Source organism: Lutjanus erythropterus, chromosome 10 (assembly GCF_056507025.1).
Source record: "Lutjanus erythropterus isolate fLutEry1 chromosome 10, fLutEry1.hap2, whole genome shotgun sequence".
Taxonomy (NCBI): domain Eukaryota; kingdom Metazoa; phylum Chordata; class Actinopteri; order Lutjaniformes; family Lutjanidae; genus Lutjanus; species Lutjanus erythropterus.
This window is the reverse complement of record NC_139326.1, coordinates 9,283,395-9,297,169: the sequence shown is the minus strand read 5'-3', so window position 1 is coordinate 9,297,169 and position 13,775 is coordinate 9,283,395. Positions and strand designations below refer to the sequence as shown.

Here is a 13,775-nt window from a genome sequence, read left to right as displayed (position 1 = left end):
GTGCATCGTGCTTCGTTTAGCGGTGTTACCCACAAAGCATCCCGGGACCTGCTCCGCACTCTCTCCCTCTCACAGCGAACCTTTGACAGTGTTTTGATGATGCCGTTGTGGGCAGACAGACACGGCGACACCAAGGTGGGTGACAGTGAGCACAAAAAGGCAAATAGGCGAGTAAATAAACGAAGTCAAGAAAGGCAAAGGAGCAAGATTTTAATGATTCTATGTTATTCTGTTTTCCAGTCCTTTCCGGAGAGCACAAAACTCAGCAGGTTTCATCTCATGTGACGCCTAATGGAGCATAAGGGTTATTAAATGTTTCCTATTGTGTATAGTTCACAGATCTGCAGATCGGAGGATTCAGCACTCACGTCTAGTGCTGGGAAAGAAAAGGCATGTCAAGGTGACATAAAACCAGTGAGCACAGAAAAAATTACAAAGTAAGGAAATTTTTGCCTATTAGCTGCTTTGGCACGACACATACTGAATAGTGACTAATTGGCCACTTGCGGTGAAATGTTTAAATTTGTCACAAAAGTGGAGAAGGACAAAGCGAAGGAGAGAGAGACCTCTGTTAGATGTAAGTGATGGAATCTGGCAGCGTTTCAACCTTTAACTATCCTGCCTCTGACCCCTGTACGTCCGGTGAGGTTTCATCCCCAACATAAATGTTGTCTAAAAATATTAACCCGACTCCCCTCCGCTCATTAGGCGCTAAATTGGAATTCATGCTTATTTTTGTACTGGGGGTTTGATCCAGCTACTTTACACCGATCATAAAGGGCCACTTGGCATGCTAATTGCCTTGGCCCTACTTATGCACTCCCTAGCTCACATGGCTAATGGTGTCGTAAAACATACTAGTGCACTGACACCTCCCAAACGCCAGGTAGGGAATACTTAGCACTATAAAGGTGCTCCGTTTGGCCTCGTTTAAGGGGACATGAAGGATTCCCTGATAATGACCATAACGATAGCTTTCGCTGGTAAAGGTCCAAACCAGACACAGGAAACTGTTGCCCAGAGAGGGACAGTGACTCTTTAACGCACACACGCACCACATACCATGCCAGCCTTTAACATAGCTCCTCGCAGAGGGACGTAATGATTTAAGTAAACTGTTCAGGTGGTAAAAAAGGTAACTCTGCCTGTTGCTGCTTCCACGCACCACTGGGGATTTCGTTTTTAAAGGGTGTTTGACAGTGCTGTTAGGGGCCCAGTGGCATTGATTTAAAGAGCTTGGTTTGCAAGCCTAAAGTACATTCCCTTAACTGTATGTCAACTGCTGAGAAGTGACTGTTGCTGCTGCTAAGGCTGCACAATTGATCGAAATAATATCAAAATCACGATTTGACCAAGTGCAATATCCAAATTGCAGAAGCTCCGATTTTTCTGAGAGAGGAACGTGTGACAAATAAAGCTGGGCATCGATACTTAACACCATTAACAAAGTATTTCTCAAACTTTTTCCACCATGTACCACCTCAGAAAATCTCCAAGTGCCACCATTATGAGAGGCATTTAATTACAGTAGCAGAGGCTGACCCTATTCAGCTTTGGACAGGTTTATTCCCAGTAAGAAGATTATTTACTGTTTAGTCACAGTTTAGCTCGTAATTTATCGACATATGTGATATACATAGCTGATAATAAAGAAACAGTTTTTACAATTTTACAGGAAAAGTGAACCTCATTTTAAATTACATTTCAGTGATTTCCTCATAGATTAAGTATTTTCATGTGCAATTTTGTAATATTTTGCTAAAAAGTTTTTAAATTTTTTTTTTTTCATTTTGGGAGATTCATCAGGGAGCTCAAGTATTTGTACAAGAATCTATGCTTTAAAGGTATCAAGCGAAAAATTTTTTTAAAAAATTCCAGCGCCAAATAGTATATTCTCTAGTCAAATAATTCCTGCATTCAGTTCTTTGATTTGTTTGGTTTTGCTCGCAGCCAGGTGGGCTTTGATTTAATGCTACATATGTTTAGCCCACTACTGCAGCAGCTACATATCATACAGTCTTAGTGCGGTGAGGTCAAACTTGTTGTGTTTGTTGGAGTTAACTTTTCAGATGCACCATAACGTTGTAAAGCATGACTATACTACACATCTGAGGCGTCTTATAAAAATCACTGCATAAAATACAGATGGATTACCTCAGGGATACTTCCATTCACATGATGGGTATCGAATGAAACAGAAAAAAGGTATGAAATGAAGTACTTTATTAGCATTAGTATCACTTTGAGTGTACTGGTATTGCCGCTGCTATTTTCAAACGATACCCTGCCTTAGTGACACAATAGCATTGTAATGGTGCACTGTAGTGCTGCAGGGATGCCCTGGCCCATAAATCTTGTCCTCCAGTTTTAAGAACACATGTTTGTTTGGCACAAACCCCAACAAATGTCACATGATCATGATTTTAATAGTCAAGGGTGCTGCACTGTGGCTCTCGACTGCCCACTGCAGCTGATACTAGGATGGGCTAAATGCAAAGACTGTGTCTAACTTTACATTGTACTATGCATAATTGTATATGTGACAGTAAAGGTTACTTTTACCTTTACAAATAATCATTCCCACTAACTGTGAATCATATAACAACTGCAATATCTGTCGAAATAATTGCAATTTTTTTTTCACCATATCGTGCAGCTCTGGTTTCCACTAATGTAAAGTTCTTTTCTGTTCATGTATAAAGAGAGGTGAAAGATGAAGTATGAAACTATCAGAGTCCAAAAGCTGTTCCACAGTCAGCTCCATGAGCTATGATGGACTGTGGTCTGGTGTGGATGCCCTTTGTATATAAAGTCATTAGAACCTCATCAGTTCTGGCTGCACTGAAGCACCTCCAAATGATGCGGAACACTACACTGCAACACCCCCAACCCACCTCACACGCACTACTGCTGCGAGAGCATGTGTGTGTGTGTGTGTGTGTGTGTGTGATTATGGATGTGTGTTAGGTCACACCGGGGCCCTGAAATAGCACTTCATTAGTCATCCAGGGTATCAGGCATAGTGGGCCCTTGCACCAATGCCAGTGGGTGCCATGGTCACGTGCCCATGAGGGGACGCTCCATTTGGACCCCAGTACCTCTGTGCATCATATCAGAGCCTAGAGGGCTTAATCCCCACAGACGGCTTTGACCCAGTAAGGCGGGGGCAGGCAATGAGGTGAACCCACCACCGCAGGCAGCAGCAGGACGCACCGCAGAGCAGAACGTTCTGGTCTGTTTTTAGCCAACGACCGCAGTGCAGGGTGTCTTCACAGAAAATTAACCTTTGGATTCAGTGAGGAAATGATCAGTGCAGGTCTCAGGTCTTTATCAGTTAAATGAGCAGTGAATCATAATTTTAATGACCTTATCTTATTAATACAAACAAGACTTACCCGCTCTAAATAATCAAACCAGTCATCTCCACCAATCAATCAACTCTGCACTTTCTGTCTTCGTTCCTCCTCCTGTTTCTCTATTTCCATCCTCATCTTTCCACCCCTGAAATCTATTCTTACCCCTCTCCCCTGGTCTTTCACCCTCATTATTCGGAAAGCCTCCAACTGTCAGTGAAACCTGGCAACAATTACCATTCCAACAGCTGCAGCAATAACCCTTACAGTAGCACTTACAGTATTACTTATACAGTAGGCACAACTCCAGCAGCACGGGCACCAGACCAGAGCACCATGTCTGCCCCCACCTTCTCTAGCCAGCAGGCCCTCATTAGGGGCCTTGTAAAGGCCTCATACCTGCCGGGGCTGGGCCCCTTCACCACTCCGTTCCTCCAGGATCCAGGTGCGTAAGGTGGCTGCACTTCACCAGAGGGGACAGCTTGGGCTCATTTAAGTCGATGGCTACCTGCCTGGTGCCTACTGCTGCAGCAGGCCCCAGTAAACTGAGAGACTGTAAAACTGCACGGGGGCCGAAAGGGGGAGAACACGGGGGGTTGGCAGGGGTGTGTAGGGGAGCAGGGATTATGACCCTGTAAAGATGAAAGAAGTTGTGGGCAACAAGCGATCAAAGAGGAAGTGTGTCAGCGCTGATGTGGCAGGGGATTGGTCGTATCAGAGGCCCCGGGTCGTTCAGCCTCAGCCTGCATGTGTGTGTTTATCTGTGCGCTCATGTGCATGTGTATTGAACTCAGCACAGCAGGGCTTAACGGCCACAGCGGACACCATCGGTGCTGGATAACACAACGACTTTCACAAGCTGCCGCTTAATTGCAGTTTAAACTGCACTTTGTCCTGAGCAGCACAGCACGTTACAGTTAACATACACACACCCACACGTCTACACACCATATTTTACCTAACAAAGCATCTGTAGTCTTCAGCCACAAAGTTAATCTGATCTCACGGTTAATGTAGAAGCAAAACCGCATGGGGCTGGTTAACTGTTGGTTTACACTCTGTTCCAATTACTAGCATAGCTGGGAACAACAGCTAACTGTAATTGTGTGTGAGTGTATGTGTATGGAGTCAATCAACCTAGTTATGTGCTGGGCACTAAACTCACTTAACCTCGTTATCTTATTACACAGCTCCAGCTATGTATGTGGAAATTGAATTAGACTAGGAAGCTATTAATAGGAAAACACAGAAACGACTTTGATACAATTAGATTAGATGTCTGCGTGGCTAAAACAACGGATAGTTCAGTCAGTTCACATGAAAAGTACAAGACTGAGGAGCCAACAGCTGAGAGGAAGAAAAAGAAAGAAAACAGACAGAGTTAAGAGACAGAAGAGATCATAAAAGGAGCCCTAACCTCTTGCCCATGTCTGGAACTGACAGATGTGATGTCAAAAAGAAATAAAAGATGAGACAAAGATGAAAGTGGAAAGTTCACCCACCACTTGTACGTCTGAGGGCACTCTGGACAGAAAGTCTAGCAGCTCGTTGTTATCGATGGTGTAAGGGTCTCGCAGCTTCTTGGTGAATTTATTCACCCCTGTAGAGAGAGACAAACGGTGGGGGCAGGTAGGGGAGCGTTGGGAAAGAGAGGTGCACATACTGTAGGTCATACAAGTTGTCAAAGCCTTTGTGGTTGTTGTGTTCTCTGAAAATGTAATTTACACTTAATGAGAACCAGTGGTGGAAAGCAACATTTCTGTGAATAAGCACAATTTTGAGCTACTTGTACTTGATTATTTCCCATTTTATGCAACTTTATACTTCCACTCTGCTGCATTTCAGAGGGAAATATTGCACTTTCTACTCCACTACATTTATCGAATTACTTTAGTTACTTTTAAGATGAGGATTTTGGCGTCCCTGTAAACTTGCATATGAAGTAGTTCAAACTTGTTCCACCTCTAGTAGCAACAACAGCAACGTGCTACTTACACATCACTCCTTCTGTATTTATAATCTAATGATGTCGTATGTAATAATATATCAGTCAGAGGGGCCAAACCAATACTTTTTTTATTTTGCTGCTAATACTTGCTAATAATCAGATTTTCTCATGCTGTTCTTTTTCTTGTAGTTGAGTATTTTCACATTGCTGTATTGGAGGTGGCAAAGGTACACAATTCTTTACTCAAGAAGGAAGAAATATACTTGTTTAAGAAACAAGTAAAAGTACTGATTCAACTTTTTTACTCAAGAAAAAGTGATAAAGTACAGGCTGTGACAAGTTCTTAAACTAAAAAAGCGCAAAGTAGCCCACTGACAGACATTTCTACCAGCTGTTTTTGTGCAAAACTAACTGAGCCTCACATAATGTTAATATACTGAAAGACTGTTAAACTTTAACCATTCAAATTTTAGATAAAATTTAAAAATATAACACAATACACAATACAAAATGCTGAAAATGATGATTCAGGTCTAATTAAGCTCTGTTTCTTTTGTTAGAAATTCCCTCTTCTCTACAGAACTACCGAACTCTTTTGTTCAGCCTCAGCAGAAGCTCATTCTAACAGTTGTTTGAATAAATGTGTGCCCTTTCAGGTCAAAAAAATCAGTCCTGCGATACTAAAAAAGCCTCTCACAGTCAGCTGACAGTTTCACTAGACGCCTTTTCTCCACAGCTGAGTCTTCTTCTGTCTGTCTTCATTGCATGATATGCACTGATGGACACACCAAGGAATTGTCTTTTCTGTGTTGATGTCCCATCCACTTAGGTTTAAGATGGTGTTGATGTTGGAAATGCGGCGCATTGATACAAAATAAAATAAATAATTCCTCTTAAATGCACTAAAACTAAAGTCTGCTTTGAAAATTTATAGAGTAGAAAATAGCTATTTTTGTTAAAGTAACAAAGTATTTGTACTTCATTACTTCCCACTTTTGCCCAAGTAAAAGATCTGAATACTTCTTCCACCACAGCTGAGAATTTAATGCAAATATGAAATCTGACTGTGCTATTTTCTCCAATAAATCACATAAAAAGCAGCGTGAAACACAGAAATTGCATTCCTCTACTACTTAAATGCTATATTCACATTTAATTTAATTACATAGACTCACATCTAAATAAACGTTACACATTTCTGACATTAGCTCACCCCAGGCCAGCACAATGTATCTTAGAGGGATGAAGTAGATGATGGTGGTGGCCACTCCGAGAGCCACGATGGCCAGCCAGCTTAAGAAAGGCACAGTCCAGTTAAATGTGCTGCAAAGAGAAGAAAAGAGGGGCTGTAAACATGAGGAGACATGGCAAAGCTCAGTCCGGCAGCAAAACATGCAGAGAAAGAGTAGGGAGAGTCAGCGAGGGCATTTTAATACTTTTCAACACAAACAAGCTGATCTGGAGGGCCCCGCACTACAAAATTTATCACACTCACCGGTACTGTGCAGAAGGAAATAACTTCACCCAAAGTCTTACAGGTCAGCATTGCAGGGTAAAAGTGGGCTAAGACTCTGTACAATTCTCTCTTTGTAATCAGTAAAATGCTCTCAACCTTTCAGAAACACAGGTCAGAGATGTTTCAGTTTGATTTAAAATGTTTTTACCTGTAACTGAAGAAGGAACTGGTGGCCTGACTTTTTTTTTTACTGCAGCTTTTAATCAAATCTCCTGCCTTCACTTTGCTTTGTATGTATCTGTGAGAAAGTGTGGGCGCCTGTGTACGCAGGAGTGTACTGTAAATAAATGGTTTATTGTGTGAATGTGCATTGATGTGTGTGTAATTGAGTATGTAGATGATTCAGTTAAGAGGTCATGCAGGGTTAAGTGAGATGTGATGCACATAAAGACAGACAGCCTGTGTGTTTGTCTGTCAGGGTTGGGTGTCACGCTGGCAGCGTTTCCTGAGAGAAGCACCGAGTTACATTCAGTTAGGCTGACAAGGGGAAGCGGGGCAACCTGGCATCGTGGGGGAAAAAAAAACACACTGGGACGTGCGGAGCAGAGCGGAGCGGGCCGGGTGCCGAGGAGCGGGCTTACGACTCACTTCTTTATCCTCTCGCCATAGGAGGCCACTTCATCCAGTGCATTCTGCACGCTGATGCACACGTCCTGAATGGCATAAAGCTTGTTCATGAAGCCCTTTCTCTCCGAGTCCTGCAAGAGGACAGATAGAGATGTAGGCGAGGGAGGAAGAAAGCGAGGGTGAGGGAGGAAGAGACGGGGAGAGAGGGGAGAGAAAGAGGAGAGAGAAGACAGAGGCTGGGCACAGGCATCTTTGTGAAAACAATACATTTTAAATAGCGTCAAAGATTTGGAGTGGGGAGCCAAATCACCGGATATCCTGCATGAACTGACGGAGTGCTTTCATTCCAGACAGTAATAGAGATATAAAGTCGGCAGAACAAATCAAAATGTTTTCCTCTTTACAAAAGCTCACACAGGAAAATTTGAATATGTGAATAGAGAGGCAGAATTAAACTGAAAGCCAAATGGATACATCAATCTTTGGGCGCTCTTTCTCTCTCTGCTGCTGCTGCCAAGACAGCTAGGAAGACCGGGCAGAGCCCTCTTTTGTTCTGCTGGCTGGCACACTGTGATGATGTCACCAGCCGTGACATCATTATCATCCTTATTAACGCCATCACCCACCATGAAGAGCTCTTCCTTTTCAACTTTTGATGGTTGAGAACTTGAGAATATTGTGAGGAGTAGAGGGGGGGTAGAAACCACAAACGAGGCAGGCAATCTAAAATCTACAATCCCCCGCTCTCACTGAAACAAAGTGAAGAATTTAAGAAGTCATGCAACAGTCAACGAGCTGCCTGCTGACTGACTGACAGGCAGGGACAGGATGGATCTGGACAGAATGAGGTGACAGAGAGTGATCGAGAGCTGTTGGCTGAGTGAGGACATCAACACGCAGACTGGTTGCGGCTGGATGTGATTGGTGGGCATGCTTGGGAGACAAAAAAGGAGGGCATAGCAAGAAGAGGAGGACTATCTGTTATCAGAAGAAAGTTACAAGAGTGTCCGTTGGTACCGTCGTGGGTGGTCAGCTTACAATATGGGCCATTTGAGTAGGGCTGTACCAAATACTCTGTTTTGATGGTCTGTATCAAGCTTGAGCTGAAGTTTCTGCAGCCTCTTCTTCTAGTGGGTCCTCATCCCAAATGCCTGATTCCTTGTTCTCACCAAGGAAACTAAAAAAGAGGGAAGGGACATTACATCACCACAGCATATTCTGTGCTCAGCTTGGTGTCAGTTCTATTGAAGCCTATAGGAAAAACTTGGAGAAGCACATCGTATAACCTCTGACGAAGAAATGCCTCTATTCTACAGAATAGCAGCATACTGACTGAATTTTCCAAACGGGTGCATGATTGATGCTGCATCTTCTATAAGCTTTAGTAGAACTGGCGCCAAAGTCTAGAGCATATGATGTACTATAGTGATGTAATGTCCCCTCCGTCTTTCCTAGTTTCCTTGGTTCCCACCAATGTGTTGCAGCTACAACTGTCTCTCTCTCAGCGCAAGCTGGACACAAACTGACAAATCACTGAGCAACACTGAGGCGACCAGCGGGACAGAGAAGAGGAAGAATAGGGATGGGTTAGTACCAGTATTAAACTGGTACTGGTTCCTGACTGGTCTTTACCAAAATATCAGTAAGGTCCTGGACGAACAATGCTGACAGAACAAATTGTTCAAAAGTGTGAAGCTCACTTTACTAAATTTTATGACTATGCAGCTAAGTACAATAACTCAGGAAGCAATTTAACTTGTTCTTTCTTCCAAGAAGTAGTAATAAAGGAAAAGTATTAGCAATTATCAAAACAACAAAGACTTAAGTTAATTATCATGTTTAATCTTTATTTAAATGACATCTATTTATTTCTGGCCCCTGAATGCTAACACTTCCATCATCAGCTCTGGAAAATACTTTTTTACCACTTGTCCAAATGGGCAAATGAGTTGCTAGACTTATCGGCCCAGTGTGGCATTTTATGTACTTGCCCAAGGCTATCGGGCAAATCTTACTGCAGAGCCCTTAAGTATTGGTATTGATAAACACTATGATTATCAACACTGGTATCAATAAAGTGCTGAAGATACCCATCCCTAAGGAGGAGGAGGAGGAGGAGGAGGTGGAGGCACCTGCACTGTGACTCATTCACCCCTGTTGCCTCTGTTGGGCCGACACTACACCCAGATCCTTCTGTTGTTGAGAGTATAAAACAAATCAACACTTACAAATGAAGAAAACTGAAGACAACTGAATTAAAGATGCCGGAAAACTTTATGTTTAAGATAAGAAAGAATCTGGATTTCATAAGGCTGGGAAAAATAAGTAAATTACAAAGCTGTTTCTAAGTTAACTGAAAGAAAAGTTTAAAGGGAAACCAAAATATTATGGCCTTCAAGGCCACTAAATATTTCTTTTGTCAGAGAAGCAGCATGATATAGAAATGACTGTTATTGATGAAGATGGATGGACAGTGTTAGATTAGAGAAGTAATCCTTATCATTATACCAAAAGAAGACAGTGAAGCAGTCAAAGACATGAAACCTCCAGGACCCAGAGGCCTTTACCACATTTCGCTCCTTGAGGCCAGCCCCCCCACCTCACCACAACCCTCCCATTGAGACCCAAAACACCAATCCCCCACCCCCCCACCAGCGGCCCGAAACCCACCCTCTTCTTTTTACTCTCCATCCAGGATCAGATAATGTGAAAAATGAACCATGGAGCAGCCAGGGAGACCACATGGCCTCCCCAGCAAAACCACACAAGACAAATAGATATAATTAGACAGCGTCCCTGGGTTATTTTTCTTCGCAAATATTTTACAAGACTCCCTTTCTTTCTTCCTCTCTCTCTCTCCTCCTCTTCTCGGTGTCCATCTGTTTTTCATTGCTCGCTCAAACAAATCTCATAACGCAGGGTCTATTGTGCTGTGCTGGGTTAGGCCGAGCCGAGCCGGGCTGGGCCGGGTCAGGCCGTTTTTATTTTCGGGCCCAAGCTCAGGGGAGAGTGTTTGAGGGCCAGGGGAGTGGTGTGAGAGAGCGGGCGGGGGTGGAGAGGATAGGTCAGAGGTCATCGGAGTATAAACCATTGCCACATGCCCCTCGGACTGCGGTCTGACTCGTATTTCCTGTCTTCAAACACGGCTTGGGGAGGCGGGAGGTAGCAATAACACAGAGGGCCACGGAGAACCTTGTTTTCCCAGCTTCCCCGCACACTGCGCACATATGGAGCCAGGCAACCTGTTCTTATAATGGAACCTAATATGCACACAAACACACACATACACACACTCACACACACACCCTTCAGCTATTAGATAAGGTTGATCTGCACACCTGGTCTTGCTGTGTGACTCTACAAACGATATTATATCCCGACACAGATTAGACGATGAGGGCCCTTGACTTCTAAACACAGTTCCTTTCTCTACTGAGCAAGTTTGTTTTAGACGGCAATGTCATCCTTGATAGAGAGCGGAGTTACACAGAAAGACGAGGAGCGAGACATGGCATTCACACATCACAGTCAAGGTTACAGGAAGCTTTCTGTTGACTTAGATACTTAACAAAATGGTGAAATATTTGAATCAGGAGGTGAGCCTTCTAAGACACATTTGCACGTCCTCAAGAGTGGATCCATCGCTCGCATAATAAGTTAAATCAAGGACTCATTTTTGTAAAGCTCTCTGTGGTTTTGTGAGGAAATGTGTGCGCTTGTGTGTCAGCCACTACACTCTTAGAAATACTGGTTCCAAAAGGGTTCTTCCTGACGGGCCGAGGTTCTACACATTTGTTTCTGAAGAACTTTTTTTGAAAGTATTTTTCAGGTGTTCTTTATATGACTAATGGTTCAATTAAGAACCCAAATAATCCTTCTCGAAAGAAAGAGTCCTTCAAGGATTGTTGAAATCCTCAAAGAACTTTTTCCATCAAGGGTTGTCTGTACCATAATGTATAAGGTTTCTCACTAGAACCCCCATGGGTGGGATCTAGATTTAAAAAAAGAAAAAGGTTCTTTGTAAGACTAAGGGTTCCATTCAGAACCTTTTTTAGCCAAAGACTCTTTGTAAGAAAGAGTTTTTCAAGGATTGTTGAAATCCTTGGCCAACTCTTTTGTTAAGGTCCTTAGTTCCGTAATATACAAGGATTCTTACTAGAACCTCAATGAAAAAGAAAAAGAAAAGGGTCCTTTGTAAGACTTAGGGTTCAATTAAGAACCTTTTTCATTGAAAGAACTGTTTTTGGAAGAAAAATTTTATTGAAATCCTCAAAGAACTCTTTGATTAAGAGTTCTTGTACCATAATATAAAAAGTTTTTCAGTAGAACCCCCTCGGTTGATTCCAAATAAAACCTTTGGAAAATAGAAGGGTTCTCGGTAGAACCTCATGGGTGGGTTATAAATAAAAGCCTTCGAATATAAAATGGTTCTTGGTAGAAACCAACAAGTGGGTTCTAGATAAAACCAATGGAATATAAAATGGTTCTCAGTTGAACTCTCTGAGTGTGTTCTAGATAAAACCCTTGCAATATGAAAAGGTTCTCAGTAGAACACCCTTAGTGGGCTCTTGTTAACACCTAGAGGGTGGAAAAATTCTGAATAGAACCCCTCGCAATGGTTCTGTGTGGAATCATTACACCATAGAAGTGTTCTCTTTGAAGGCTCTCATAGGCATTTCTGGATGAAACCTTTCACATATGGTTCTAGGTATAACCCTTTATACGTTGGGTAGAACTCTCTAAAAGGGTTCCTAGTGGAATCAGAAAGATTGAACCAAAAAGGGTTCTCCTGTGGGGACAAAGTGAAGAACCCTCTATGGTTTTAGTTAGCATCTATATTTCTAAGAGTGTAGCTCGCATGTGATATGTGATGAGAACAAGGTTTTCCAGTCCAGTCAGGAGGAGGAACAGGATCTTTACGGGAGACTCAGGGCCAGTATTTCCATTTGTCTCTTCCTGTGTCTGTCAGGGAGACTAAGTGGGTTTGTTTGGAGACCTGAAGGCAAGGCTAATAAAATGAAATCTGTGAGGCCTCTCGCTTTGACTTGGCTACAGTTGCAAGTCATGTTAATGCTCAAAGTATGCTACAAATCCCAGCACCTCTGACAACAGCGTTCTGAGGGACGATGCTGCACGGCTTGAATCATTCAGACAAATAGTGTAATAAGCCTGCCTAATGAGTTTAGCATCATGCATTTTAATAGACTGCAACTGTGGGTTAATCTGCAATGTGTTACGCTGACATGTTACAGTAACAGCCAGCTCAGTCTGCGTGTTACAAATCATCACTGCAGACGGACGACAGAACATTCGTTCTTGATGAGTTCATCTACTGAAAAACAGGCCTGAATGTAGATGTAATATGTGTAGTTTTCTGTCAGGGACACACACCAAAAACACCGTTTTCGTTTGTATATGAAGTATAGAACAGTACAGTCTATACACCACTTTGTACAAGGTTAATAACTGAGATTAATCCTAAAGATCTATAGCAGTTAGGGCAGTAGCTACTGGTTATTGTCACTGTTGATTAATCTGTCGATTATTTTCTAGGTTTAGTGTTTATTTTGTCTATAAAATGTAATAAAATGGTAAAAAATCAGTTTTTCCTACTTTTTCCTTACTCATGTTGTTCTCTCCTGACTTGATCCTTGCAGCTCTCAGATGTACGTCGCTTTGGATAAAAGTGTCTGATAAACGAAACAGTAAACTGTAAACTGCAGACACTTTTTGAAATCAAATTAAATAAGTTTTAAAACCTTATTAAAAACTCAACAAAAAATGTAATACCATTTCTACAGCAGAATGAAAGGACTAAGTAAGGCTAGGTGATATGTTTTCAATCAATCATATGGATGTTTTTCCAATATTAATATGTGTAAATATGTAGGTTAACATGCAGATCAGAGCCACTCAAGGCATACTATATAGGGACTATAGGAGTGTCACAACTTCAGAATCAAAGGCAGGATCGGCAAGCATCACCTTTTTTCTTTTTTTGCAATGGCAGATATAATGAATAACTATATAGAAACAGCCAGCCCTCTCAGTGATGGTCTAGTTTGCTTATGTAGGTCATATGGAGGCATCGGTATAAATATAAATTGAGACTGTTTCATAACCAGTTAAAAACTCCTTCTGTCCTCCTGTTAAATGCCCATTATAACATGCACTCTTCTGTGACTGCAGTGACATGCTCACACCAGGAAGGACTCACTTCCTACAACAAAACCTCTAATCTACCTCACATATTAGGATTCAGGTTATGAAGGCCACCTTCCGTAAAGGGGGGCTTGCGGATTTTTGGAGGAGAAAACTTAATAGTCTCACAATGGTACAGCCATTGAAAAAGAGTTCAAATCGAAAATCTAATTGAATCGAATCGAACTGT

General features: G+C 42.2%; 1 protein-coding gene across 2 annotated transcripts in view; it reads right to left on the bottom strand.

Annotated features, from left to right (window-relative positions):
* The window catches only part of LOC146320027 (multiple C2 and transmembrane domain-containing protein 1-like), a 175,655-nt gene that overhangs the window by 5,705 nt on the left and 156,175 nt on the right, over nucleotides 1-13,775 (bottom strand). For both annotated transcript variants that reach the window (XM_084728149.1, XM_084728150.1), the window contains 3 exons: nucleotides 7,406-7,515; nucleotides 6,515-6,624; nucleotides 4,856-4,953 (listed from right to left, as the gene is read on the bottom strand). In XM_084728149.1, coding sequence (XP_084584275.1) covers nucleotides 4,856-4,953; nucleotides 6,515-6,624; nucleotides 7,406-7,515 — 318 coding nt within the window. The remainder of the gene's footprint in view (nucleotides 1-4,855; nucleotides 4,954-6,514; nucleotides 6,625-7,405; nucleotides 7,516-13,775) is intronic.